Source organism: Syngnathus typhle, linkage group LG7, assembly GCF_033458585.1.
Source record: "Syngnathus typhle isolate RoL2023-S1 ecotype Sweden linkage group LG7, RoL_Styp_1.0, whole genome shotgun sequence".
NCBI classification, from domain to species: domain Eukaryota; kingdom Metazoa; phylum Chordata; class Actinopteri; order Syngnathiformes; family Syngnathidae; genus Syngnathus; species Syngnathus typhle.
Window position 1 is genome coordinate 14,041,766 of NC_083744.1, and position 27,112 is coordinate 14,068,877.

The 27,112-nt window shown below is 46.2% G+C and overlaps 1 protein-coding gene across 3 annotated transcripts; it reads left to right on the plus strand.

Moving 5' to 3' along the window:
* The first annotated feature begins 860 nt into the window (after positions 1 to 860).
* peak1 (pseudopodium-enriched atypical kinase 1) lies at positions 861 to 27,061 on the plus strand. 3 transcript variants are annotated; one of them, XM_061282374.1, is made up of 7 exons: positions 861 to 1,101; positions 3,273 to 3,386; positions 13,621 to 13,697; positions 16,752 to 19,942; positions 21,449 to 21,681; positions 22,937 to 23,730; positions 23,992 to 27,061. In XM_061282374.1, the coding sequence occupies exons 4-7, from the start codon at positions 16,869 to 16,871 to the stop codon at positions 25,285 to 25,287; spliced, it is 5,397 nt and encodes a 1,798-aa protein (XP_061138358.1). In that variant the 5' UTR covers positions 861 to 1,101; positions 3,273 to 3,386; positions 13,621 to 13,697; positions 16,752 to 16,868; the 3' UTR covers positions 25,288 to 27,061. The 3 variants fall into 3 exon arrangements, with proteins under 3 accessions (XP_061138358.1, XP_061138357.1, XP_061138359.1); XM_061282373.1 differs by lacking the exon at positions 3,273 to 3,386; XM_061282375.1 differs by lacking the exons at positions 3,273 to 3,386; positions 13,621 to 13,697.
* The last annotated feature ends 51 nt before the right edge of the window (positions 27,062 to 27,112 follow it).

A 27,112-nucleotide genomic window follows, 5' to 3' on the forward strand; every position in this document is an offset into this window, starting at 1 on the left:
ATGTGAATTAGAGTCACTATATATTATTTGATGCATCAAGCCTTTACAAGTCATTGGCTGGTGGAGTGCAAAGGGAGAAGAGCAGCAGCAGCGGAGGAGGAAACAATGATTGGAATTCGCTTGCAAAAAAAAAATTGAGTCATTCCCACATGTCAGGCTCTGGCTAGAAACTCCCCCCCCCTTTTTTTTCTTCTTCCACATGTGCTGCCTTCAGGCTCTGGGTGATTTTTCAAAACCAAACCAAGAGGTGTGTTTCTTATAAATGTTATTGTTGACTCCAAAACATAACAAAGGGCTCATGAGTGGAAATGACAGGCATGTATGGACGTTTACCACAATTGAAATGTTATTTCCCACAGCACGAAAGGGGATTCCCCACCAGTGCTCACAATCCCATATTTTTCACAAAGATGTAAGGTCTGAAATTGAATGAGCAACAGATGCATTTTGTTTATTTTATTAGGAAAAAGGGGACTTTTCTGTTATTTTTTTCTAAATAACAATGGGTCTGATTAACATAACCACCACAAAACTGACAGCCACGCAAAATTGTAGTTAAAGTGTGTTCACAAAGTAGTTTTAAAATAATTTCTATGTTTCATGATGTCTGTTTTGTGTGTTTCTGTTTCTTTACCGTGATGGCAACCAGAAATCAGCCGTGTTGATTTTGGAGGTAGTCGAAATGCATTATTATTATTAATTTATTTATTTATTATTATTACTATTAATTAGAAATATTTTAGCGTTTTACAGGGAAAATAACAACGACAACAAAAAGAGCGAGAGAGATGCCAGGCCCCCGGGTGTGCGCGCGTCACAGCTTGAAATAGTGATCCGTGAATGCGCGTTCACGCGTCTCGCCTGCCCAAGATCCCGGTGTGCGCGCTCCCGCGTCAGGCTTGTGGAGAGGGGGGAAACATGCAGCGGCAGTTGTCGGAGCCACGCCGAAGAGCGAGAGAAGCGGAGGATTCGTGGACGAAAAAACCCACTCGCATTAGTGTCACCGGTCGATTTCTTCCCACTCGGATTGCAGTGACAAGAGACGCCTTCTCACGCGGCGGGGTATTCGCCTTGACGAGAGCAGCTCAACGTCGAGGAGAGGTAAGAAAAAGTTGCTTTTGAAAAGGAAAGAAAAAAGAAAGCTACAAGTCGCCTCGCCTCGGCTTCTAACTTCAGCTTTTCAAGAGGGGGCAGTGCGATTAAATGTCCACATTCCTAGTTTGCAAGCGGTTGTTGTGGAAGAAGGGTGCAGGCAGGCGACGTGACGTTTCCACGCTAGTGTCACGCCGCGCAAGAGGGCCAATATACAGCCCCTGAGGGGCTGCTAGTACATCTTTAACATTTTTATTATGTGGGGACCTTCTAATTGTACAAATGCTAAACTTAAGTAAATGGCTCATCCTGTGAACACGCTGATGGGTGGCAAAGCAGAGGTTCTCGTGCTACCAAGGGTCTTTGAGAAGGCATCGAAGGGGGTCCTCGGCTCTCGGCTTTTGTCATGTTATTGTTTCTAGCAATGTGTTTCCTTAGAGCCAATAAGAATTATAAGTAGGAATGGTGAGGAAGATTTTATTGTTTGCCATATATATATTGAATCAGGCGGCTATTACTGATGCTGTATACGCAGCTACATCATGATCACAGTGTAGTTTAATTTAAAAATACATTAAATCCAGATTTACATTTGAGTTTTATGTTTTTAACTTGGCAGGAATCATCTTAATTACATCTGAACGATTTTATTTTTTTTTGGTTCCCAGAGATATTGCCAGTGTTACAAAGCACATTACACATGTCACAGATAAAAGTCACAATTTGAACTTTCAAGTGAGAATTGTCACTTTGAAGTTCAAATTAGAGTTCCTGTCAATCAATCTTGATGCATTTTAGTTCTTCACAGACCCTAATCATCTTCTGTTTTTGAACGAATGCGAATTCTCACGTCGAACTGAATATGAACGTACGTATGACTTTGACAGCTTCTGTACGCACGTCGAATTTCATTTAAATCAAATAACATAAGCAGCTAAACAGGCCACTATAAAATTGGAAATGTACTCAAGCAGCTCTGGATGAGATCTGTATGTAACGCGGTTCGCACATAAAAAGATGTTTGCGTAGACGTGACCTCAGCGCACCAAAACCAAACGTTTTGTCATCTGGTCACGTTTGCAGCACATCTCTTAAACTCCGAGAATTGGAAGCAGGCGACACGCGACGTGTTTGCGCATTCCTCACTTGCTCCAAGATCTCGCTCCAAGCCGCCACGAGCGTCTGGCCATTGTTCTGCTCCCCACCTACTGAAAGAGGACCACCGGGCGGGCGGACGTCTCGTTGACATTTGAAACCGCTCTCCCGCAAGCTTTGTGAAGTCAACACTTGTTGGATTGTTTTGCTGGATTGTCACGACGTGGCCAGATATTGTGCTCTGCTGCCGTCTTTGACTTGGTTTTGATTGATGGTGTCTTTGAGTGACAGAGGCGCATTTGATGTTGAAATGCGTTTGGTGGCATGATACGCGGCAGCTCTACCATGTTTGCTCTACACCTCCTTGTTTGCTCGCTGTCAACCCTCAGCAACATTACTCACTCATTGTGTTGCAACGATTAGATAAGGAGACATCAAATGTGACTTTTATTACCCATTCGATTACTGTTTAGGCTTAATGGACACTAGGCCTGGCAACATACGGTTGTAACATAATTAAAGCGAATTCCCATTAGTATGTGTTAGCATTAGCGTTAAGCTAGCTGACTGAAAGGTTGAGATATGATACCGAGGACCTCAAGTACAAAAAAAAAAACAGTCAATAATTTATCCGTTAACAGAGCGTTTTTGTGCCAGTTGCCTCTAAAACAATTCTTTGAAGCAAGTGTCATGTGACACAACGACCTCTGACCTCTCTGCTAGTGCCCTGAGCAGAACCTAAGTCCAGGAACAGGTGTAACCCTGAGGTGCATATTTGAGCACTATCGTCTCATTATTTTGTCTTAGCAGAGATACAATCCCATCGGGGGCAGGGGGGGGAAGAAGACGGTCGATTGCAGAGCAGAGCCAGATGCGTATTTTCGTCTCGGATATTCTTGTTTAGATGTGCAGGCGGCAAACAGTTCATGTTTACCCTAATGTGGCCCTTGTCCCTCTTGACATGAATAAAAGATTAGAGCGGAGAAAAACAAACTGCAGGAAATGGCTCTTAGGTTATTTTCATTGAAAATTCCTTGCAAAAAGTTCTTCTCATCTTTGGTGTTTTTTTTTATTTTTTATTTCAGTGCATCATTTCACTGGGCCGTGTTGCTAAGCTGTGAGGGCAAGTACCGCCAATCGTGACTCGAATTAAAAAGCCACCGTGCCGCTCCTCAAACGAGTCCTTTGAGCCCAAGCCGGTGAGCTTCTTTCTCTTTTGGTCAGATCAAGTGCGCTTGACGTCATCGCTGTCCTTTGCGATCTATAAAACAAAAGAGGATCTTCTGCCAGAGGTGACGTCAAGGCCTTTTGGATAGCTGTGGATTGTGGGTGACTTTTCAGCCCACCCCAAATGCTTGTGGAAACGGAATGTACTGTTTTGTTATTGCCTCTTGGGAGGTGATTGATGAGGCTCGTGGTAGACATTCCGTTGGCTCTTTTGGCAGTCGGGACAAAGTCAAAATGATGCTCTAATGGCAGGAAGAAGATTGCCACATCATTTTTAATGAGCGACTGGCAAGTTATGGCCAATTAAATGATGCCCGGACACTTTTGTGTTTCTGTCAGGGGTTGATTTGGTTGATTACGATGAGAAAAAAACCCTGCAATTAAATGGGTCACTTAATTGTGAAATTCGTCTGTTTGTGTCACTAAGACTGTAGTATACTGCCCCCGGTGTCCAAGGTGTGCACAGCAGAAGAAGCACAAGAACGGATTAATGGCGTTAAAATTCTGTTCAGTGGGATAAAAAAAAGTTGAAATAAGAAATGTGCTCACATTAAACTCAAGCTAAGCCACCGCTCGATTTGTTATCTTGTTCGGAGACTGTGGTGACGATCCTTGAGCTTACGAAATAAAATGTATTGTAAAAGATAAAATTGTTTATCTCAGGATCTGAAACAAACACAGAATGCAGCTGGAGGTGACAATAAGAAGCCACAAAAGAGCAAAACAATCTGTGTCAGGCCAGCAAGGACCTTGGATGAGTTTGGTGTCCAATTTCATTTCCAAAGAGCCTCTCGACACACTCGTGCGTCGGTGCGGGTGGCGACACACTCAAATACACGTTTGTGCACTACGTGCTAAATCGGCCTTTGTACATTCTCGTGTTTGGTTTTGTTGAAAAGGGCTGCGCTTCTTCATTTGCATTTTTTGATCGAGCGCAGAAGCGAAAGATTCACGATAGGTAAAGGACGTGTGAAATGTTTTTCCCGACGCTGCAAATGCACAAAGTCTTCTTCTGGTGTTCTTAACTAGGTCGTGATGACTCAGCTGTTGGCGCTAAAAAACGGATAAGGGGAGCTCGACGGCACATCATTGCTCAGTTAAGAGCTTTTGTCTTTTTTGATTTTTTTTACAAAAATGTTTTAATCTCATTCTGTCACAAGCAGGTGTGCCTGCCAATCAATGTATGAACTGCTGACGCTAACTAAATAGATGAATGGCATTATTCTTTTCAGGTCGGATTTTAGGGATCAACCAGGGCGGAGTGATTAATAATTGTGAGACTATGTAGTATTTGATAATCATCGCTGGCTCACGTAAGCAAAAAAAATAATCAGAGTCGAGCCGGGCCGGGCACTATTAATTCGATGTGACCTTTTTATTGTACATCCATATCTAAATTCCTTTTAAGCCCAAATTTAGCAGTCCCGCTAAAAGCAAAATTTAAATACTTTATGCGTACGTTTTACGACTGCGTAAAATGCTGCGGAGTATGTTTTTGCATCTTTTTGGTCCATACAATGAAAATTAAATCAAATGGGATGCAAGAGTCATCAGTAGAATTAATGTCACTGATGGGGAGCAAAAAAGAAAGGCCGTGAAAGAAATTCTCAAGGCACCGCAATGTTTGTTCTCTATCATGAAGGATTTTTTAAATTAATTAATTAATTATTCATTTTTGTAATAATAAAAACAAAATTATTAAATAATTGTTTTATGTTTTATTGATTGGGAATTAATAAAACATCTTTTGCATTTGCTTACTTTACCGCTTGTAAATAAACAAACGCCATCTTGACCCCGCCGACACTGCAAACAATTTCAAATTGAAATAATGCTGACTTCAGCTGAGTGACGAGGGGGGGGGGGGGTCTCTCCCGGAATTCCGTTGAGCTCATCCAACCTCAAGACTCACGGCACACAATCCATCCACGGGCTGAGCTCATTAACAGTTTAGTTGAAACCCCTCTCACTTGCGTAAATGTCAATGGATGGATGGATGGATGGATGGATGGATGGATGGATGGATGGATGGATGGATGGATGGACGGACGGACGGACGGACGGACGGACGGACGGACGGCACGGTCGGATCACGCCGAGATAAAAAAAAAGAGAAAAATTGGTCTGCAGCTATATCAGATCAAAAAGACGATTGTCCATTTTGTAAATGAGACAGCGCATATGACGTGTCTGTCTGAGAATGGTGTTGAATGTCATGTTGGAATTTGCACATGAATAAATGTGGGACTTTATTTAGAATGGCGCTTTGCAGATTTAGTGAATTGCCCGCCGCGGCTCCAGTGTATTGTTGTTGTGGTGGCGGTGGCAGGTTGGGTGTCTTGCCCAGAGATTGGCATCCAGCCACTGAGCTCAAAGGGGGGGTCCTTAGGACTGAGTGACAGGAACAGTGGCAACAAACCAACAGAATATGGCTGCAAGGTTGACTCTGGACTTTTCTGTTTTGTTTTTCTTGCTGGCTTTTCTGTTCCGATGCTGCCATTTTTGCAGGATCTCTTTCAGGCTCTCAGCATGTAAGGAACATTTTGCCAGATATGAAGTCACTTGTCTCCACAGACGGCAAAGCCAAACTCTGGCATGGTTTTTAGGCTTTGAATCTGGATTTGCCACCTCTGCTTGTTTCCAGGACTTGGTGCAGAAGCATATTTAAATTTAGCATCTGATGCCATGTCCGTGTAATCCTAGTCATGGGCTCTCCGAGCGGCCCGGATGCTTTTTTCCGCCCTGCCCTGGCTCGGAGAGACACAATCATGACGTCACGTTAAATGGACTCGGCTTTGTACTCTGACTGTTTCACATGCGTGATTAAGCCAAGTCAAATTTATTTATATAGTTAGTTATAAAGCCAACAAAGGCTGCAGTTTAAAGAATTGCAGCTGAGTTCATCTTTTCATTTTGGTCCTCTGCCTCTCTTCTGAAATATTCCCGGATTTTTAGTTGTGATGTCTAAAAATATGCCGTTTCATTTTGACCCAGCATCCAAATATAACCATCTAAAATAAAACGTTTTTCATCCATTTTGTTGCTTTTTTTTTTTTTGAATGACACACTTGATTTCAACTTGGATGTGTTTCTGAACGCATTTGAGCTTTCTTGTCGGTTAGCAAACGTGGCAGCTTCTCGTTGTGGAATTTGTGTCATCGTCTCGCCCAACTGGGTCTTGGCTTACGGTCATGCTCGGCGGACCATTGCAGGCAAACGGTCTGATACTCCTCCTGCGGCCTCAGCCCATTTAGTCTGCTGCGCACGTGAGCAATTTGCTAAGAGCAGGAAACATTGAGCTAATTTCCTCTCCCGACTTAGCGAGCATGCTAATTCTCCTACAATACCGTACACCGACCAAAACACTTTGTTAAAATCTATTAAAGTAGCGGCTTTATTTTTTGGGGCACTATTTTGACAGTATGTCACCATGTAAAGACTTTTCAAGTCATGTTTCCTTCCTTCCTTCCTAGGCTAGTTTGTCCAGACTATCTGTTAGCCTGCTAGCTTGAAACATATGGCCATTGGTGCTCTGCCGACCGCTAATGTTGTTGGAATGATGGTCAATCAAGAGACATGCTGTACCTTCTTAAAACAAACCCAAACAAACAACAAAAAAGTATTCACTCTAAACAAAGTCTCCACCTCTCAAGCGCGGGCTCTCAACAGTTCCGAGCCGAACAGCAACACTGCCTTATATAGCTTGCTTTCTTGCCTGAGCTCACAAAGTGAGCAAAACCAGATTGCCAGAAGGGAGAAGGTGAAGACACAGGAGTAGCTCTCCTTATTTATTTACCATACGGAAACTCACAGATAAAAAAGGGCCTTGTTTGAAATCATGTTGTAGACTTGTTCGCGACTTGAGCAAATTTTGGGTTTCGTCAGGGAAGGTTGCCAACATTGTCCCAAAGAAGTTTTGAACATCCATTGTCTCGCTAACAAGTGTATGCAAAACCCAAAGTATTTATAAAAGGTCGTAAGAAAGTTGTTTTGGATTCAGAGACCAAGTGAAAATGGCGACTACAAGGTTGTTAGCATAACGTGTGTGTCGCGATGGTCAGAGTTTTGACCGGACTTTGTTGAAACCCAAACTTCCCATCAGGTGATGAAGTAAACCTCCTCCAAGCACTGCTGCAATATTCCAATCCCCAATGCAAGAAAAATCCAATCCTACATACTTTGAACTCGTATGTCACCTTTAAAGCTCGGCAGCTATTTTTGGACAGTTTTTGTATCGTTTGAAAGCCTAATTAACTGCGTGGGAAAATCTCCTCCTGGTCCCCGCCTGGCCACGGTGACCAACGAAGCGGTCGGTCGGTCAGGAATGTTTCAAGGGTTTGTTTTTGACCTCATTATCTCTTGAATGCTGATTCACTGATAGTGCAGCCATTAGCTGGAATGGGCTCAACAACTCCCCTTTAAACGGAGCATGGGCTTTTTCTTTCTTTCGAATCACCCCAAGGAACGTCATTAGTGAGTTTCGGGAAGGTTGTCTGGGAAATTAATTCCTGATTCCAGACTAAAATCTTCAGCAGATGTGGCCAGATCAAGTCGGAGCGTCCACAAAAACAGACATGGGCTCGGGTCTTTCGATTCTATAGATTTTGTTTCCACGTTATTATTGTTTTGGGAGCGCTCCGAACCTTGCCACCCAGGCATTCATAAAAGTCATCCTTACATTTAACAGCTTTTTTTATTTTCCCCTAGAAAGATGAGAAGAACAAAAGAGTCCACCCCAGGAGTTGAGCTGACTTTTTAATGATGTGTTTAGGTGACTGCGGCTTTGCTGAGCACCGGGCGCTGCCAAAGTCAAGGCCGTATTGACCGACGATGCGGATCCATTAAGATTACACTCTGTTGACTCACGGTAGCTCTTTAAGTTACTTTGCGTATTGATTGATGCATTTCCCCGGCGTGATTGTCCTTGATAAATGCATGAGGAAGTGTCCGCTGCGTTTTACCTCCAGTCTTCCGAGTGGCCGTGCTATCTCTCCCCATTAAAAAAAAAAATGGTCCGAATCAATTAAGAGTGTTACTCTCAGGAATGGAATTTTTTTTCTTTTTAAGTCTGCCCTTGTAGCCCCAAAGGAAGGCGAGGTCAATGGCTGAGTGGATGTCTGGAGCATGTGTTCTTCTCCCATTCCCCCTCTTGGAGCATGACTATCCCCACAAGACTCCGAGAAGGGGCAGCTGTGAGAAGTATCCGGAAGACCGCACAGATAAAAAGCCCCCTCCACCATTCATCTCATTTAGCCACAAATGCTTCCGTTTCAACAAAATGCTGAACAGGCGCTATTCAAGTCTCACTCTGTATCCAAAGATAAAACTCAACGGGTCTTTTATTTATTCATCGTGCGGACATCTAAGATCAATGAGAAAATTCACCAAATTTTCGGTATTTCCTGCATGTGGCAAAGCACTGATCCCAGTCGGATCCTGTCCAGAATTCTTTCTCTGTAGTATGAAGAGAATGTGACATTAGATGTGAGGTCATCGGTTCTCATGTCTGTCCAAGGCTGCCAAGCTAGCTATGGGTTTTCCCATGCTACTCGCCAAGTTCTATTGATCGGTGAAGAATGTGGAAATGCAAAGAGCTGAAAGTTTTTGTGAAGGAGATTATCATTATTATCTTATTATTATTATTTGTATTATTATTTTTCCGCAAATTGTCTTTAATGCTTTATTTCCACATAAAGTCCTTTTGAACAAAGCACATATTTATTGTTTCTTTGTGGTAGCTAAACCACTCTTCATTGCAGCATTTAACCTGCTGTCTGTCCACTAGTGGGCGTTTGGACAGATAGCCTAGCTACCATAGTGGCATAACCCAACGCAATTCAAAAGCACCACGGCTCAGCTCAGCTCATCTCAAAATCCATGAAAAGCTCTGTTCAAATCTGATTTAATTTGATTAATTCCACAGAGCTTAATTTTTTTCTCTCTTCTCAAACCATTCCGGCTCACAGCGAGTTCAGATCCAGTGATTATTTTCTGCTGAATTATCCCACTTCCTACAAATCTATCTTGATCTACTTTGTGCGGAATATTATTGCCGGGGACCCCCACTTGATTTCCTCTCCAGTTACTTGACATGTTGTCATGTTCTCGCCAATTCTGATTTATTGCCCGCCACCGCGTTTCAACTTGACTTGAGCCGAGTCCTTCCATCCGGCCTCCTGTTGCTTGACTGTCTCTGCAACTTTGTGCCGTCCGAGTCTTTAAACAGGCTGAACGTTTCAGCTGTTCACTTTTTGAACCACCTGTGGTTTCTTCTATCCAAAAAAATTGCATCTCACGCTTTGAAGAATGCAATTGATATCCGTTGGAATATTTCGCTGCGCTTTGAAAATTGGTTGATCCCAAAACGATTGTTTTGTGGTGTGTAGCTGTTGCGAGACGAAGACTTGTTGTGACTCCGCTTGAGACGGACCTCGTTCATCCCAGCCCCTCTTCTGTGTTTTTTCAGCTGTGTTTACATGGCAGCTCTTGCGAGGGTGGGGTGAATACCTTCCTCCCATCCTGACATTTGTCCTTTTTTGGTTCCATAATTTGGTTGACATACTTGTTCATGTAATAAAGGCGTAAAAAAAATAATCACAAACCATCCTGTCAGTTTGCAGGATGTGGATTTTGCATTATTGATGAATATGAAATTGGAGCCGCTGCAATCGGGGCTAATCCCTCAACCGACACATCCCGGGATTGTCGATCCATAAACGTCGGCTCGTCGGGCCCTCAAGCCTCGCTCGTTCTTTCGATTTATCGCTTTCACTCTTAATCAAAGAAATGTGTCGTGTGTGTGCATGTCATGCAACCTGACATAACCGTGAACGGGAGGATGTTTGTGAAAAATGTGCCGATAATTTGTCACGTTTCACATTTCAGTCGTCTTTTGTTCCATTTTTTTGCATTGGAGATTTTTTTTTTTGGTCGGGCAATTAAAAAGAACGCGTAAACCTATTTGGATCCACCGCAGTGGCTTTGCTTCTGCTTCCAGTGTCTCCTGTGCCGCTTCAGCAAAGTCATCCAGGGGATCAGAAGAATTTTAATGAGCTGAATGAGTTAACAAACGTGTCTAAAAATAACCGCAGCGTTAGGGTTTTGCTTTTTGAGCTTAAAGGCGCTCTTGACTTTTCCTGCAAAGTCACAGATGTGTTTAGTTCGAACCCGCTATTCATTTGACATCGTACGGCGATTATTGATTCTGTTCTGTCATTCACCGGCGTAATGATTTACGCATATAGACGTCATAGTTGTATTTCACTGGCAGCCCAGATAAAATACAACTTTGACGTCCGTATGCGTCAATGGCAGTGAATGAGTTAATTTTTATGCATCACCGAGGGTCCGCTGTGACCTCTTAATTGGACGGGACAATGCGGCCTTGATGTATTCCGTCCGTCACGCTCATTACACCTTGGCGATGAACGCTGAAGTCTTTGCGGTCGTCAATCAGACCAAGTATGGTTTGTTGGACCTTGAATGCATCATCTTGGCCCATGTCGATGTATTTGTGACCTTTTGTGGGCTACAAAAGCCCAGACAAGCGACATGGTCCCCCTTCGCCCTCATTATCCTGAATTTATGTCCCTGTTGTGCTTTTGATAAGATTTTATTGCCGGCACCATTCTAACAATCACTGTAATTGAATTTGCTTGCAGACAGTCGTAACTGTTAAGAAACAAAACAATAGCTGGGCACGATTTGCCCAAGTCGCTCAAATGTGCTATTTTAAGGAACGCCGTTTTCCCCGTCTCGACTGATCGGCTGTGCTTTTTTAAAATGCAAGGCCTTAACGCAACATGTCGCCGTTGTTAATATTTAATCGGACAAAATGGCTTTCTTAAATATTCAGTTGAATTCATCACTGAGCTCCTGTGGAGTGAAATCAGTACCAAAAGAAAAATGGCCTTGTAAATAATGAATGGTAACGACAGTAGTAATGTACAAAATAAATCTTGCATGTCTTAATTGAAAGTCTTTCGATTCGTGACAATTGCAATTGGACTTTGAACAGTCCAACGTTGGTTGTACAGTCCAACGTTGGTTTTGAGTCATCTGCTGAGTGAATGGCTTTTTATCGTTTTTGTTTTTTTTTTATATGTCACAGAACTTGGAATTCCTTTTTTCTCTTTTGAAGAAAGCCAACACAGCATACATGAAATCCATCAACTGCTAAATTCCCCACATTACTGGCGGGCTTTCTATCTTTCGTTCCGATAACTTGAAAGTGTTAATCTGGACCGGCGTGACGTAAAATCTGGCGTAGGCTGGTCGAATCCACGCGAGCCTTTATCAGTATTGCTTGCAGAAACGCCGCAGCTGGTTATCACTTTGCGTCACCCGCCTCGATCCCTCGAGCTCAACCCCGTTCAAGAGCGAGCGAGCGAGTCCATTCAGCCGCTTTGATCCTTCATGGCGTCAGTATTTGCCATGCAGATTTACAAAAGGCCGAGAATGCTGTGGACTGATAGCGGAATGGATTGAAACAATATGTGGATGAGAGAGTGTGTGTGTGTGTGTGTCTGTGTGAGAGAGCCTTGTTTGGGATCCAGAAGTTTCTCTGGCAAACTCGGATAACAAAGCAGGAGACGGTGCCAATGATTTCTGAATGTGCATGTGATGAACAGCTGTCAGGTGATGATGAATCAGCTTTGTGGGTGTTCCAATATTTACGTCCGCTCCCCACAAGGCTATAATGGCAGGTTAGCTGGGCATAATCACGTCTAACCACCGGGCGCTTTTTTTCTCGGAAGCCGGCTCGCACAAAATGGCATCGCGGGCTTGTTTGTGACGGGTGACAGGTTTTGTTTTGTTTTCTCACTGTGTTTCTAACTGTGAGAAAGCGAGCATCAATGGAAACGCTTATGGCTTGGCTTGCTATGCAAACATCTTGTTTTTTTTTTTTGTTTTTTTTTTCCTCTCCCACTCAGATGCCGTTGTGGTTCGAGATGCTTTGATTGCAATATGGCTGATCACTTCTCTCATCCCTTCAGATTGTGTTTGTGTTTTGTCTTTAACTCTGCTCATAACATATTTCCTCCATTGCAAACCTCCCTTTTTCTGCATTTAATTTGATTGTTTGTGTTCTACACACGAAACTGTGCTTTGACTTTATTAATTGTATTTTTTTTCAGCCATTTAATGAAAGCTGGCTTTGCCCCGGACGCCATCGTTTACACTCGCAGTCATGTGACCTGCATTCAGATGCGCTTTATGAATAAAAGTTCATGTGTTTATTTCTGTGGTGCATCATGAAATGAATGATGAGGAACTGATATTTGTAAACACATTGTGACTTGATATTTGTGAACATATTAAGATGTAAAACAATGTGGCCGCGAAATGGACGCTTGTCTGATAGTGTCGTTATTTTACAGAATTTCCGGTCGCACTTCAAAATCCATTGGGACTTGCGTTAGCAGATTTGAAATTGACTCGGCTCTCGTCTGCATCTGCAAGAGGGCAGGCGGTCGACAGCTGCCGAGCGCCGACGGCTGCTGAATGTATCATGAGGCGGCATTATGACATTTCGTCTGACTTCTTTTTTCTTTTTTTTACCAAGCACTCATGTTTCGAATGACTTGATTGCACATCTGTCTTTGAACTTGAACCGGCAAACGTGAGGAGAAAGGCCAAGGCCAAGCCCGTCAACGGTTGAAGCCTTCCCCCCCCGGCCGTCGTTTAAAACGCAAGCAAGCAGAGAGACTGATTGGATTGGAAATGAGGATGGGAAATTGAAATTCGCAACGCCTTTTGCGAGAGAGCGTACAAGCTAATACAAGAAGACGCGGTACTTTGTCACTGTCTATTTCGGGGCAGCGTTTATTGGATAATCCCACCAATCTTCCCGACACGTTTCGCTCTAATCGGTTCCGGCCTCCAAACGGGAAAAATCTGCCTGCTGGCAAAACGGCTTGACCACACTGCCGGGAAGCACATGACCAACCTTTCTCTCGAAATGTCAGTGCACGCTAATTGAAGTCTTAAATGTAATTTAAGGTGGGAGCAGCCATTTTGCACGGGCGCGAGAAATAGAAGTTCATTCAGAAGATGGCTATGGGTTATTTATTTTGTTTTGATGTTGGTTTTTTTTGTGTTTTTCTAATCCCTCATAATGGTAAATGTGAAAAGCAATTTCATGCTATCGCCACATTTTTGAATAATTTCTCAGTCTTTAATGTATTTTTCATTTTTCATTCACAGGTTCCTCTAGTGGGCACTGTCTGCTTCAAAAACCGGGACTCAATGGCCGCCGCGCTTGCCTCTTGGCACACAACAATGTGAGTTTGTGTGTGTCTGAATATTTTTTTGATTAGTCCTTTTGGTTATAAAAAAATAAAAGACGATTGCGATACGAAAAGTTATTTCTCTTTGTAGGAGGCACATGGTTTTATGTTTACATTTATAAATACGCTTTCAACTTGTGAGCAGAAAATATCCTTTGGCAGCAAAATCATTTTTTTTCTTTCCCGACAAGACTCATCAGGCTTGATTTCACACTCGGGCATCAACTCAAATGCTTTGAGCCAGCGAGGCGGAGAGAGATTCATAATGTAAAAAGCACTCTTGGACTCGGACTCGGAGCTTTTGACCCGCTGCTTAACTGGAGTTGACAGAGGTTGCAGTCCTTCTGCTTTCACCTTCATGGCTAGCGGTTAGCTTGGACACATTTTGATTTGCTGTACGCTTGGCAGGTTTAGGCAAAAAAAAGTGTTTAGTCATATATTTTTTTCTTTGGCTGGCCCAAGGCTGACAGCTCATTGGCTCAGATAGCAAATATAAAAGCTGCGTGAATGTCCTTGATAAGAAACAAGAAGAGTTCAAGATTCTGTCTTTGCTTTTGACGCATGTTCCAAAAAAATGAAGTTTCAAGAATGAGTCAGAAAATTGTCAGACCGCCCGGCAGTGACATATTTTACAATGTTGAATTATTCATTGAGGTTGTTGACAGACCAGGCACGGAATTCATTTTTTATATTAGCGGCGGCTCATTAGCGATGATTATCTTATCTTTTGTACCCTCACAATCCTCCCGACCGACCGTCACATTAAAGAACATGTTTACTCGTTTCGCAAGCTGCGACGAAAAATGGCCAATAAAAAAGAATTTTAAGCATCTGAGCACTCTTTTTGCACGTTTGTGTGGGTTTTTTTTTTTTGTATGTACTCCATGCCCATCAAATATTTCTTCTCGTTAATCATTCTGCTCTGGCCTTGTGTGCTCAGCCGGCGGGTTGCTTTCCTCGGAGACCTTGTCTCTCTTATTTTCCCAGGCAAAACTCTCCCACATCTTACGCAATAGCAAGTACTGCAATGTTATTGCTTTACTCCCCCGCCCTGTGATGCCAGTTCAATGCAGCAGCCCCCTGCAATACTTTTTTTTTTTTTTTTTTTTAACTCATTTTGAAGTCCACCCTCATCCTAGTATTTGATGGATGTGCACTTATCATAACATTTATGGTATCATTTTTTTCTCTTATTATCTTCATTAATAAGAATGTTGTGTTCCTGACCTATTTTTGAAACTGAGAAATAAAAATGTGTCGTGTCTCACTCTTGGCAGTGATAACATAAGTATTTTATTTTTATTTTTTTTGTCGAAGCTTTAACTATGATACTTTCCCTCCCGTGTGGTTTGCAAATGTAGTGTCGAAAGTGCTAGCGTTTCATTTCGCCGTCTCACGCCGAAGACTATAAAAAGAATGTTTGTTCCTTTCAAGCCCCAAATTTACTTTTCACTGTCGGGAACTCAAACATGAAGCATCTATTGTTAGTGGCACACATTGATTTTGTGCTAAAATCCCGGAACGGAGAAATGACTTGTTGTGCTGGTGGTTTGGATGGTTCTGGCGCTTGTCTCATTCAAGTCCAGTAAAACTTCACAACAGCCCGCGCATGGATGGACCTTTTTTTTTTTTTTATGGGACAGATACTGCGGACGTGGCCTCGGTTTTCCCAGTCAGACTTCTTTTTTTTTCATTTATTCTCGTGAAGTTTAGTGTATTATACTGTAGCGTGTTGGCTGACCTTCTCCATCCTGAAGTTCAAATAGCAGAAGCTTTTCCCAGGGAGACTCGGCACAGTTAATCTTGCTGATTCAGCAAAAATGTTTAAGACAAGGCTCTGATTTGCATGTGACACTGTGGTTTTGAAAAAAAAAAAGACCTGAGTGGGTCAATTCTCATTTCATGTTCGACGCTTAATGCAGCTCGGCATTGCTCAACTTTGCCCGACATCTCACATCCTGCATCTCACGTTGAGAATGATAAAAAAAAAAATCTCACATGAAGAGTTTGTGTTGAAAGCTAATCAACACTATTTGATTATGTTAATTAGGTCTGGATTATTTGAGCAGAGAAGAAAATTCATACCGGCTCCAATAGTGTTTTGTGTAAATCATCCTAGCCAAATTGACAACCTAAAGCGTCCTAATCACGATATTCACATTTTGTTCATTATTTGATAAGGGGAAAAAATATTCTCCATTGAAAATCAGTTCGACCCAGGTCGGGCTGTAAAACGCAACTGCATAGCAAATGCTAATACACTCCTGGGTTGTTGTATTTTTCCATTCTAAATTGCTTTTTTTTTTGTACTTACGCAACACATCTTCAGCATAATCGAATTTTGTGTTGAAGTGACTTCTCCTGCCATAAATCATCACAAGTCAATTAGGTTGCATAATAGCTCGTTACATAATGAAAGCAGCTCAAGAATAGCAGTCGATTCTTTTTTGGCCACGAGCCGCTCCGCTAAACTGTAACAGCCGCGTTGTTATGGATGAACGGGGCATGATTGTCTCACTAATGGGTCTCTACCCTCCTACCTTATTTTTACGGGAATAACACTGGCTGGAAGCTTCTCTGCTCCACAAGCTTCAATGGCTCTTTGCATCCTTCCTGCCAATGCTGAGTGAATTCATCAGTGGCAGGCTGATGGTATCGATGGCGTCACTCAGAAATGATCTTTCCTCTTCTTTTTTTTTTTTTTTTTTTTTTTAAGTACAATCATGTCATTGACTGTAAGTGTAAATCAAGGAAGCACATTTGCTCCTCAATGGCATCTTGGTTATCACTGACTGCTCAACCTGAAACAAAAACTAATCCTGTTTGGTTTGGATTTTGATCTCCTGCGCGTGCAGTTGGATGAGTCAGCTTGCTGTCCTCTCTAGGTAGAAGTAGAGAAAGCTTGCCATCTATTGGGGATAACGTGACACTACCACGTCTTTCCTCACACAGTTTGTCTTCAGTTGACCAAGCTAAATTTGTGTCGATTGCTTAACAGCCCATTTTTTAAATGTATTCATTTTTTTCCTCCTCTGCTCTGTATTGCAGGCACGAGATCCCCACGCTTGAGATTTAAACGGCCACCAGTGCGGTTGGTTCCCGAGATCGACGCCTTCATGGAGGCGTTTGCTGTCCACTGACCACCAACCGCGCGCGTCCGCAGCCATGTCTGCCTGCAGCACCTTCACCGAGCATGTGTGGAAACCGGGCGAGTGCAAGAACTGCTTCAAGCCAAAAAGTCTGCACTGCGCTCCGAGCGGCAGCGACAAGCCTCGGGCCGAGCGCAGATTGGCGGCGGCATCTCAGAATCCGCCCCGCGCTGGGACCAGAGCCAACTCCAACCTGGCCGACAACTCCCAGAGGAGCGGCGGTGGCGGGACGGCGCGCTCGGGACACTTCCGTCCACCCGTGGCAAAGAAGCCAACCATCGCCGTTAAGCCCACCATGATGCTGCCGTGTTCTTCTTTGGGCTCTGGTTCTAACGGCATAATCCAGAGTCCGACAAATGTCCCTGAGCCGGGCAAAGGTTCAGCCTTCGTGGTCTGGAATCGTAACGGATTGAACTGTAGGAGGGCCAGCGATACGAGGAACAACAACGAGGGCGAGGATGGCGATGATGAAATCGAGGGCTACGAGCAACTTAGTCCCAGAACCCCGAGCGGAAACAATAATAGCGGACTGACGGACGTCTTAAAAGAGATTGCCGGCTTAGGCCCCGGTCCAAGCCTAACGCCCGTCGCCTCCAAAGACTTATTTTGGGGACGGATCAGTAGCTCGTACCAGAGGTCGTTGGAAAGAGGCCTTCCGGCTTCCAGCTGTTTGGCCATGGGAAGTTGCGTCACCGGCAGCAGCACGAGTCAGAAACGGGTTTCGCTAAGTGACAGCGCAGAGATAATCAGCACAGAGGGCGGTCGCTTTTGCTACCCCGAATTCTCCAGCGAAGACGAAGACGATGAGGAAGAGTCGGAAAGAGACGACGAGCACGAAAGCTGGGACGAAAGCGACGAAGAGTTACTCGCCATGGAGATCCGCATGAGAGGCCAGCCGCGCTTTGCCAACTTCCGCGCCGCCACCCTGTCCCCGGTGCCGTTCGCCGCTAGCAAAAAGTGGAACACCGTCCCGCTCCGCAATCGTTCTTTGCAACGGATCTGCGCCGTGGACTACGACGATAGTTACGACGAGATTCTAAACGGTTACCCCTCGGTGGAGACCGCCGGCGTTATTATTTACGGACCTCCGGACTGTCAAGGTAGCGACTTCCTTACAAATTCGGGGTCCACCGTTTCTCCAGGATCGTCTTCGTCCCTACCGGAAGATTCTCAGACGACTTCTAGCAGCGAAAGCGGGGTGTCGTGCGCGGCCCCAAATGGATCGCAATCCCCCAAATCCCCCACCGCCACAACATCTGTGAAAAAAGAATCCGCTCGCAGAGCGCTGACTCCGGTCAAGGTTCTGGAAATGCACAAAGCCGTTCTGGCGATTCACTTGGACGATCCGGATCAGTCGACGTCTATGCCTCAGGCTCTTCCGGGCCAGCCGGTTACCATCAGTTTTAGTCCCACGGAGGAGCAGGCCAAGCCGTACCGTGTGGTCAACTTGGAAAAATCACTTATTTGTAAACCTTACACCGTCGTCGACGTATCGGCGGCCATGACGGGCAAAAGCGAAGCATCGGCGGATCCGAAGCACAAAAACAAAACGTTTTGTTGCGCCGCCGGACAGCCGACATCGCCCACGTCACCGACGTCGCCTTTGGACCGTTCAAATGCTCCGTGGAAAAAAATAGGGAGCACGCGCTATCAAGAAGTCTGGACATCAAGCACAAGTCCTCGTGAAAAAATCCCCAAAGTCGATCCGGGGAACGGGAACGCCTCCGGCCGCTCGGTACCTTCTCCACATTTGAGCCACAAATCGGCTCCCACGTCTCCAGTCGCCGGGCTGTCGTCTTCCCGAACGGTCGTGGTCAAATCTCCCAATTTATCGGAGATCAAGTTCAACAGCTTCAACAACGCCGGCATGCCTCCTTTCCCCATCATCATCCGAGACGAGCCGGCGTACGCCCGCAGCTCCAAGAACGCCGTCAAGGTCCCCATCGTGATCAATCCCAACGCTTATGACAACTTGGCCGTGTATAAAAGCTTCCTGGGACTCCACGGGGAGTTAGCCCAGGTCAAAGCCGTCGCCAGCCGGGCCACCAGCCGGGCCACCAGCCATACCTACGAAGAGATCGGTTCCTCCGAGAGCGTCCGATCCACGGATAAAACCCCTTCCGGCCGGGGTACCTCTGAAAGAGCATCTTCGGAGGAGACCAAAACTCCATCTGAAGCAAAATCACCAAATTTACAGCCAAGCCCAAATTCCAACGCTGAAAAAAGTAGTGCAACTCCCATGGCGGTAAGACACGATCTCAGTCGGGATGATCTTCTCGAACAGTCTTCAGGTGCGGGATTGAGCCAACAAGTGGACGCCAGCGTCGTGCTCTCGCAGATCGTGGCCTCTATACAACCCCCCCAATCTCCTCCAGATTCTCCCTCCGCCCACGAAAAAAGCTTCGGCGCCGAGGAACTTTACGCCCTCCCGCCCGACGCCGTGAGAGAGACCCCGACGTCTCTATCAAACGAGGTCGCAAGAAACACCATCTCAAAAGTTCTGGCCAAATCTCAGAGCGCCTCGGCCGCCGTTCCCCTCTCGGCTTGCCGGTCCGAGCCCAACGCCCCTTTCCCACCTCCCAGGTCTACGTCGTCCCCTTATCACGCTTCCAACATCCTCCAGAGACATTTTGGCAATTGGACAAAGAGCGCCGCTTGCAGTTCTCCCCTGCGCTCCGGCGACGGCGAAACTCGTCCAAACGGAGACGCCAAGCGGAACCAAGCAGAGAGCTCCAAACCCAAACGCTGGATCTCCTTTAAGAGTTTTTTCCGGCGGCGGAAAGATGATGACGAGAAGACGGAGAAAGAAAAGGAAAAGGGCAAGCTGGTCGGGCTGGACGGAACCGTCATTCACATGCTCCCGCCGCCGCCGGTTCAGCAGCGCCACTGGTTCTCGGAGGCGAAAGCCGAAGATCCCTCTCAGAAACCCACCATTGTTTTTACCTACAAAATGGAGAGAGCGGAGGGAGAAGAATGTAAGGAGACTGCACTGCTGACACCCGGCCACAGCGAGGAGTCCGGACCTTTGAGCCCGGGGCGACAAGCACCCGCACCGGAGGTCACCCAAGTTGCCCCGGACAACGACGTGAGGTATTTCTCCCAGAACTGTTAACATTTTTCTGCTCCCTCCTCCCAAATAGATATGAAATTGCCTTGAGTAGCACTTGACTCCTTTGTTGTCAGGATATTTTTCGATCTATTCGGATGTGTTAACTGTGAATAATCCTAAAAGCGCCGTTAGACCCAAACGTGTCCAAATATTGGACAATGTCGGCCAGTTCAGCTTATTGACTGGCCTCAGTCATTTTGTTGGAATGCTCTGACACATAACTTATCGCCCCACGAAGGGTTAACGTTTGCTATCATTTGCTTAAGTCGCCCTCCCCCCTTTTCCTGACTGAGGCCATTTTATTAGCTGGCGATGGGCGTGCCCTTCAACGCTAGCAAGCACACATCACCTTAGACAGGTGGGAACAGTTAGAGCGGCGTAAAGCGAGAACGACGAGCGGGAAAATGTCCCCAGCTATGTGAAATCCGTCTCTGCGTCCACGTCGAGATTCACGAATGGGAAGCTGCGTAAGCCAGTACAGCGGGTGAGAAACAAAACAAAATGTTTATGCTTCAAGAAGTAGATAAGGAAGTTTTGGTGATAATGTTATTCTAAATTGAGACGCAAGTTTTTAAAGGCCTAGCTTAGTGGGGAAAAGAAAGCAAAGAGAACGGAAAGGCTTTCGGTGGCGTCTCAACAAGTCACGTCCTGACCCTGAAACGTGTAGCAGCCGTAAAGGTATTTCTTGTGTCAAGGTCCCGCCAGCTGTGGATTGGCTCACTTTTCGGGACACGTAGCCCCACTATACGGACTTTGACGGCAAATTGGGTGTAGCACGTGAATTATTGTAGTGAGTGCCAAGAAGCTACAAATGCGTAAATTATGGTCTCATCTTTTTTTAACCTGTTCATCTTTCACAACACTTCTATATTGTCTTGAGCGTTATACAGGTTTGCAGTGTCATAACTTTTGTTATTGATTGACTCACGGGCGACAACCAAAACGACAATGATTCAATCATCTGTCGTTGCGAGCGCAGGCGGGGAATTTTGAATGAGTCATATGAAAACCAAAATATCAAAACGTCTCCAGAGGAAAATGAGTCATCTGATTTGGGATCATTAAAACTTGTCAGAAGGTCGGGACAGTGACTCCTCGCTTGCTCTTCCAACCTGACTCTGACCTCTTTCCTTTTTCTTGGCGTGCCTTTTAGTCAATATTTAATGAATTATTCATTAATAGGTTCAAGAGCAGAGCATAAAAGTGACATCGTGATTATCGGATGTAATTGACATCGTTGAAAAACCGCAACTCAACCGCCTCATCTTAAAGGATGACCTCACGACGAGGATCTCTTGTGCGCAATGGTTGCTTTTAGCGTACAGCCGGTGACATCATGAACAAATAATCATATGAAACATCATTCCCTCTCGTGTACTTGCCATGCTAGAGCTAGCATTTGTTGCTCAACGTATGAAGCCGCTCAAACGAGAAACAAACGTAACGCGCTTAGCGAATCACATGGTTCCTTCTCTTCTCATCTCCAGCCAGCTAGCAGCCGCCGGCGCCAACAACGTGGCGGCGGCGGCTGGCGAGCAGCCCGCCGTCACGCCGCTCCCCGCCAGAGTGAATCTAGGCCTGGTGCTCGGGGAGGCCCGCGCCAACCGGGTCGCGTCGGCCGGCAGCGAGCGCAGCGCCAGCCTCGGCGAGCCGGAGGATGACGCCAATCGCTCGCACTCGCCCGCCTCCAGCCAGTGCAGCGCCACCTACAGTAACCTCGGTAAGACTACAAACAAGAATCACCTAATCATCAATTAGCATTCTGCTTAGCTGGAGTTGTTTTGGGAATTTTTGTCACGTGTTTTTAATTGGCGGGCCGTGATTCACCTCTCGCCGCGTTTTAGTATGTCCCTCTCTCACTGGTTAATCACGAAACGTAGCGGCGGGAGGCAGAGTGCTCGCCGCCTCACACGGGGAGAAATCTCCTGGCTTAGCGGGAGCCGCATCAGAGGCGTCTCTGGCATGGAAGCAGGCAACGCAATCTCAGCGTGCCTGCATTTTATTTTATTTTCCCTCCCTTGGAACTTTTAGGCTTCTGCGAACTTGAGGTAGGCTTGTCACTTGATTCGTCGCTTTCTGCGCTCTTTAAAAAAAAAAAATATTTCGCTTGTTGTCATGTTCTGACTTCAGCCAATTTGTTTGCGTGCGGCTTGACGCCAACCCAAGTTACATTTTTGTGCTTAACCCAAATAAATTTAAAGTTGTAAAGGCAGAAATGTCTTTTTGTCGTTTTGATTAGATTTCATTCATCTATCATGATGCGAGAGTAACAGCTTTAGTTATTTTCCCAAGATGGCAGCCCAAGAGATTACCCGGACATATGTTTGTTAATCTTTAATGAGCATTTTATTTTTTGTTTATTACTTACCATCCTAAAGTATATAGTTACAAATAATAATAAACAGCTCAATGAAGACGTAAGAAGCAAAGCGGAGATGTCAATAGTCTTGCAGTGTTGGGATTACTGCACAGGCGTTTAAGATCTTCCTTCCAAGGGAGGATTAACGCGACGCATTTACTTGATCCCGACTGCTGTGTCTTAGCGCCTCGACGAAAATGACGGCCGGCACGCCCCCTTTCAATTTTGCCAGAATTGAACTATGGACGTGACAAGAAGGCTTTGTGCAGATTCCTGATCTTTTTTGCTCCACCTTCCATCTTGTTCTGGGCCATCTGCCTGCCTGGCACTCAAATTCGATCGCAGCACCCTCCCGCGTAAATAAGGTCACTTCTTCCAGCCACTCTTTAAGCCTCACCGCAGACCAAGAAGAGTGCAGCTTGAGTTCGGCGGGGGGGTTAGGACTCGTGTCCAGCTCCCTCACGTGCCCCCGCTGTCGCACGCTAGCTCCCGTCAAGCTAAACGCCGTCTGGGCATTATCGCCATCGGTGAAGGCAAAAACAAAGTAGTTATTAGCTGCGGTGGATTCTGCTTGGTTTTTGCGACCGTGTCCTGAACCGGTATGTGATTCTTTCAGGTCAATCTCGAGCCAACATGATCCCCCTGAAACAACCCCGCAGCATGAAGGCATCCAACGACACCCTGGCGTCCATCGATCTCGAAGGCCTGGCCGAGCAGCCGCCACTGCCGCCGCACAAGACCACTCCGCCGCCCTTGCCCAAAAAATCGGTGCCTCGCTCGGTCACGGAGCTCGGCCTGGCCGCCAAGGAGCACCACCAGGGCGGCTTTCGACCCAGGGCGGAGGCCAAACCTGGCGGCACCAACCTGAGCGTGGCCAACCCGCTTTATGACTTGGATACTACCTGGGAGACGGCCAGTCAGAGCTCGTCCGTCGGTACTCACGATCAGGAGAGCGGAGACTCGCTGGAGCGGCCGTCGGGCACCTTTGGCAGAGCCCGCCCGGCTAACAGCACGTCTTCGCTGATGTCGCAAGCCAGCAGTGCAACCGGCGCCTCCAGAGAAAGGAAAGTCTACCCCAGCACAGAATCTCTCGCCGGCATGAATCGTAAATCGGGACAAGGCGCCGCCGTCGCCCCTTCCAAGCATCCAAGGCCCGCTCTTTACCGCGGACTGGACAGCTGGGATGAGGTGGTGGGCAGGATCAGGGGCCTCCACGCGGACACTCTGCGGAAGCTGACCTCCAAGTGCGAGGATCGTTTCATGGCCGGCCAAAAGGATCACTTGAGATTCGAAACAGACAGCTGGTCCGACTTCAGGCTGACCACCGGGAAACCTTGCTGCGAGGCCGGAGATGCCGTCTACTACACCGCTTCGTACTCCAAGGACCCGCTGGTCAACTACGCCATCAAGGTCAGACTCTGCTGGCTTATTGTCTGTCTACATGAGCTGCTGCACCGTTTGTATATATAACAGCCTCATATAGTAGATGCTAATTTTTGCCCACCTTAGCATTAGCCGTGAGCAAGCAAACTGTTTTTTTCTCTAATTATGCTACGTGCAAGAGCTACTTTTTTTGTTGCTATGTGTCGTGTGCACGATAGAAAACAGACCCCAACTGTCAGTCATCCTAATTTGAGAGCAAATGTCAACGCTCTCTATTTGTTTTTGTAGATCTGCCGAAGCAAAGTGAAGGAGACCCAGCAGCAATTCTTCCACAGCCTGGCCGTAAGGCAGAGCCTGGCCTTGCACTTCAACATCCAGCAGGACTGCGGCCATTTCCTGGCCGACGTCCCCAGCAGCATGCTCCCCTGGGAGGAGGAGGACGATGCAGAAGAAGAAGAAGAGCAGGGGGAAGATGAGAAGAAAGAGGGCGGAGACGGCTTGAAAGAAAGACAAGTGAAATCGGAAGCCAAACGTCCAAACTCCGAGTCGGACGAGAGCTCAGCGGGCTGCCCGCGGAGCCGAGTGGTGGTCATCACGCGGGAGGTGCCTTTCCAGACGGTGGCCGACTTTGTCCGCCAAGGCGTGTCTCGGCACACGCAGAAACCGCAGCTGTACGAGCGGCAGGTGTGCCTCCTGCTGCTCCAGCTGTGCTCGGGCCTGGAGCACATGAAGCCTTACCACGTCACGCACTGCGACCTGCGCCTGGAGAACCTGCTGCTGGTTCACTGCCGCGACGGCGGAAGCGCCGAACCCAACAACAACGGCGGCTGCAAATCCGCCGCTGCCGCCGCCGACTCTTCCTGCCCCGCCCGCCTCATCATCAGCAACTTTTCCCAAGCCAAGCAGAAGAGCGCCCTGGCCACGGCCGACCCGGGCGCCCTGCGAGAGCACGCTCGACTGGCGCCGGAAATCATCACAGCCACTCAGTTCCGCAAGTGCGACGAGTTCCAGACCGGGATTCTCATCTACGAGATGCTGCACCGGCCCAACCCCTTTGAGGAGATGCCGGAGCTGAAGGAGCAAGAGTACACCTGGGCCGACCTGCCGGCCCTGCCCGTGCGCTCGGTGTACTCGCAGGGCCTGCAGCAGCTGGCCCGCTTGCTGCTCACCGTCAACCCCTCGGAAAGGATCCGCATGTCGGAGGCCCGGGCCTGCCTGCAGTGCCTGCTCTGGGGACCCCGCGAGGACTTGTTCCAAGCCCTGGGCTGCATCGGAGCCTCGGGCTCGTCGGCCGCCTCCGCTCAGCGCCAGGCCATCCTCCAGAATTGGCTGGACCTGAAGCGCACGCTGATGATGATCAAGTTCGCCGAGCGCTCCATGGACTCTGCTTGCGGCGTGAGCCTGGAGGACTGGCTCTGCTGCCAGTATTTGGCCTTCGCTAGCACGGAGAGCCTGAGCCGGGTGGTGCACGTCCTGCAGCAGCCGCAGCCCCCGTCCCAGAACCACAACCTCAACCAGTCTGCCCCCGCCGGGCACAACCCCGCTCACCTAGCCTTCCACCAAACTCAGTCCCAGCCACTCTGAGCTCCACTGTGTGGTTGCCAAGGCAACAACTTGGCCCCCTTTTGTGGTCCCAGCGCTGATGCTAATGTTTGGTGTGGGCTGTTGGCATCATCAGCGTTTGTTGATAGGTAAAATTGCACCGATTCAACATCAACAGCAGGACAGAGTCGGATGAAATGAACGCGAGCTGGAGAACATTAGGACAATGCGATTCAAGCTAATGAAAGACGATTTGGACCATCGGCAGTAAAGCGGCAGCTGCGGTTAGCTCGAAAAGTATTAGTAGATGCCTTTACATGCCACCACCATGGAATATTTTGATACATTTTAGAGGTTTCCCAAAAATATAGCTCTTCCCGTTTTGTATATAAATTAGCTCAATTTGGATGACTTAATAATATATTGAATTTTAAATGGTGTTTTTTAACCATAATTTGAATAGAATTGTATTTTTTCAAATTTATCAAAATTAGTTGAAAATAACTGAATAATATAAATGTGTGTCAAATGTTCCTATTGCAAGAGAAACCAATGAGAAGTAAAAATACATTTACAAATCCATCATAGGTAGATGTTGATGAAGCCAAAGACCTGCCACAAATTGTCCATTTAAACATCATGACACAAAACATTACGACTTGCGTTTACGACCCTGTCCAAAATGAGCCAGTGATTTATCAGCGACTTGTGAAGCTTTTTTTTTTTTTTTTTTCTCCTCGTCAACGCTAGTAAATCCTTCCAACTTGCTGTATTACGTTTTGACACCTGTGCAGGAGATTTACAGCCTTCAAACTTGAAGTAAAAAAATATTTCCCCTGACTTTTCATGCCATCTGATTCTCGCAATAGTTTTCTGGCACATATGAGAATTCTCACTGCGGACAAACAAAAGGGATTTTTTATTTTTTTTTGTCTTAGACTGGACTGCATATTTTATCACACCAGGGTTGTGTTGGGAAAGGTTTGGTGGCATCAGCGCTAATCCGTTGGAATGTAGAATGTAAAACTTTTGCTGTTTGGACCTTTCTACCCATGAACCACTTAGAGACGGGTTTCCATTCCACACTGCCTCCTTTCCCGTCCATCCTTCTGCTTTTGAGGACCATTATCGCCTTGAATCGGGCCTGCCTTGCAAATCGAATGAAAGGAAAAGCTCGGAGGAACAGAAATCCCCACAACACTAATCCCACCCGAGACGTGTTTTTTTTTTTTCGTGATCCTCAGACTCGCTCGGCCGCGAATGCACATGGGTTCATTTGTGGTTCGGATGCCTTTGGTTCAACTTGACTCTTTGTTGTTTTGCACATAACAAAAAAAAAAAAAACATCCAAACTGACATGGACAAGATACTTGGCATTGACTTTTGTATTATTTTGCTTGGTTTTCTTTTTGGGGGAAAAACAATTTCTATGAGGGGGAAAATGTTACTTTTGCAAAATGGAATGGTGGTCAAAAAGGGAGGGAAGGAAAGAGACAAAGTAAGTGTGGAACGGACTTATATACAAATATAAGAATGTCTGGAGAGCACTGGTGGCTGTCCTTGTATTTAGAAATTCAAGCCTGAATATATACATCATCTATTTTACGTCTTTTTTTTTTTGAGCACCGAACTAACATTTGAACATCCCACCGTCCGTGACGTCACCGTGCTCCGTTCAGTTTGTATCTGGCACGGTGCCGCAAATGAACACCACTGAACAGCAACGCATCCGTTGTGATTTATTTTGACAACAAATGTACATTTATTGTTAACAAACAGTGAACGGGAAAAAAATAAAACATGTTTTTGATATGTAGGTACGCTTTGTTGACTTTTTTTTTTTTACACGTCCTTGACGGGATGACTG

Coding starts and splice junctions, on each gene's coding strand:
- peak1 (XM_061282374.1), top strand. CDS start 16,869: ATGTCTGCCTGCAGCACCTTCACCGAGCATGTGTGGAAACCGGGCGAG. Junction 21,682..22,936: donor CGCCACCTACAGTAACCTCG/GTAAGACTACAA, acceptor TGATTCTTTCAG/GTCAATCTCGAGCCAACATG. Junction 23,731..23,991: donor TGGTCAACTACGCCATCAAG/GTCAGACTCTGC, acceptor TTGTTTTTGTAG/ATCTGCCGAAGCAAAGTGAA.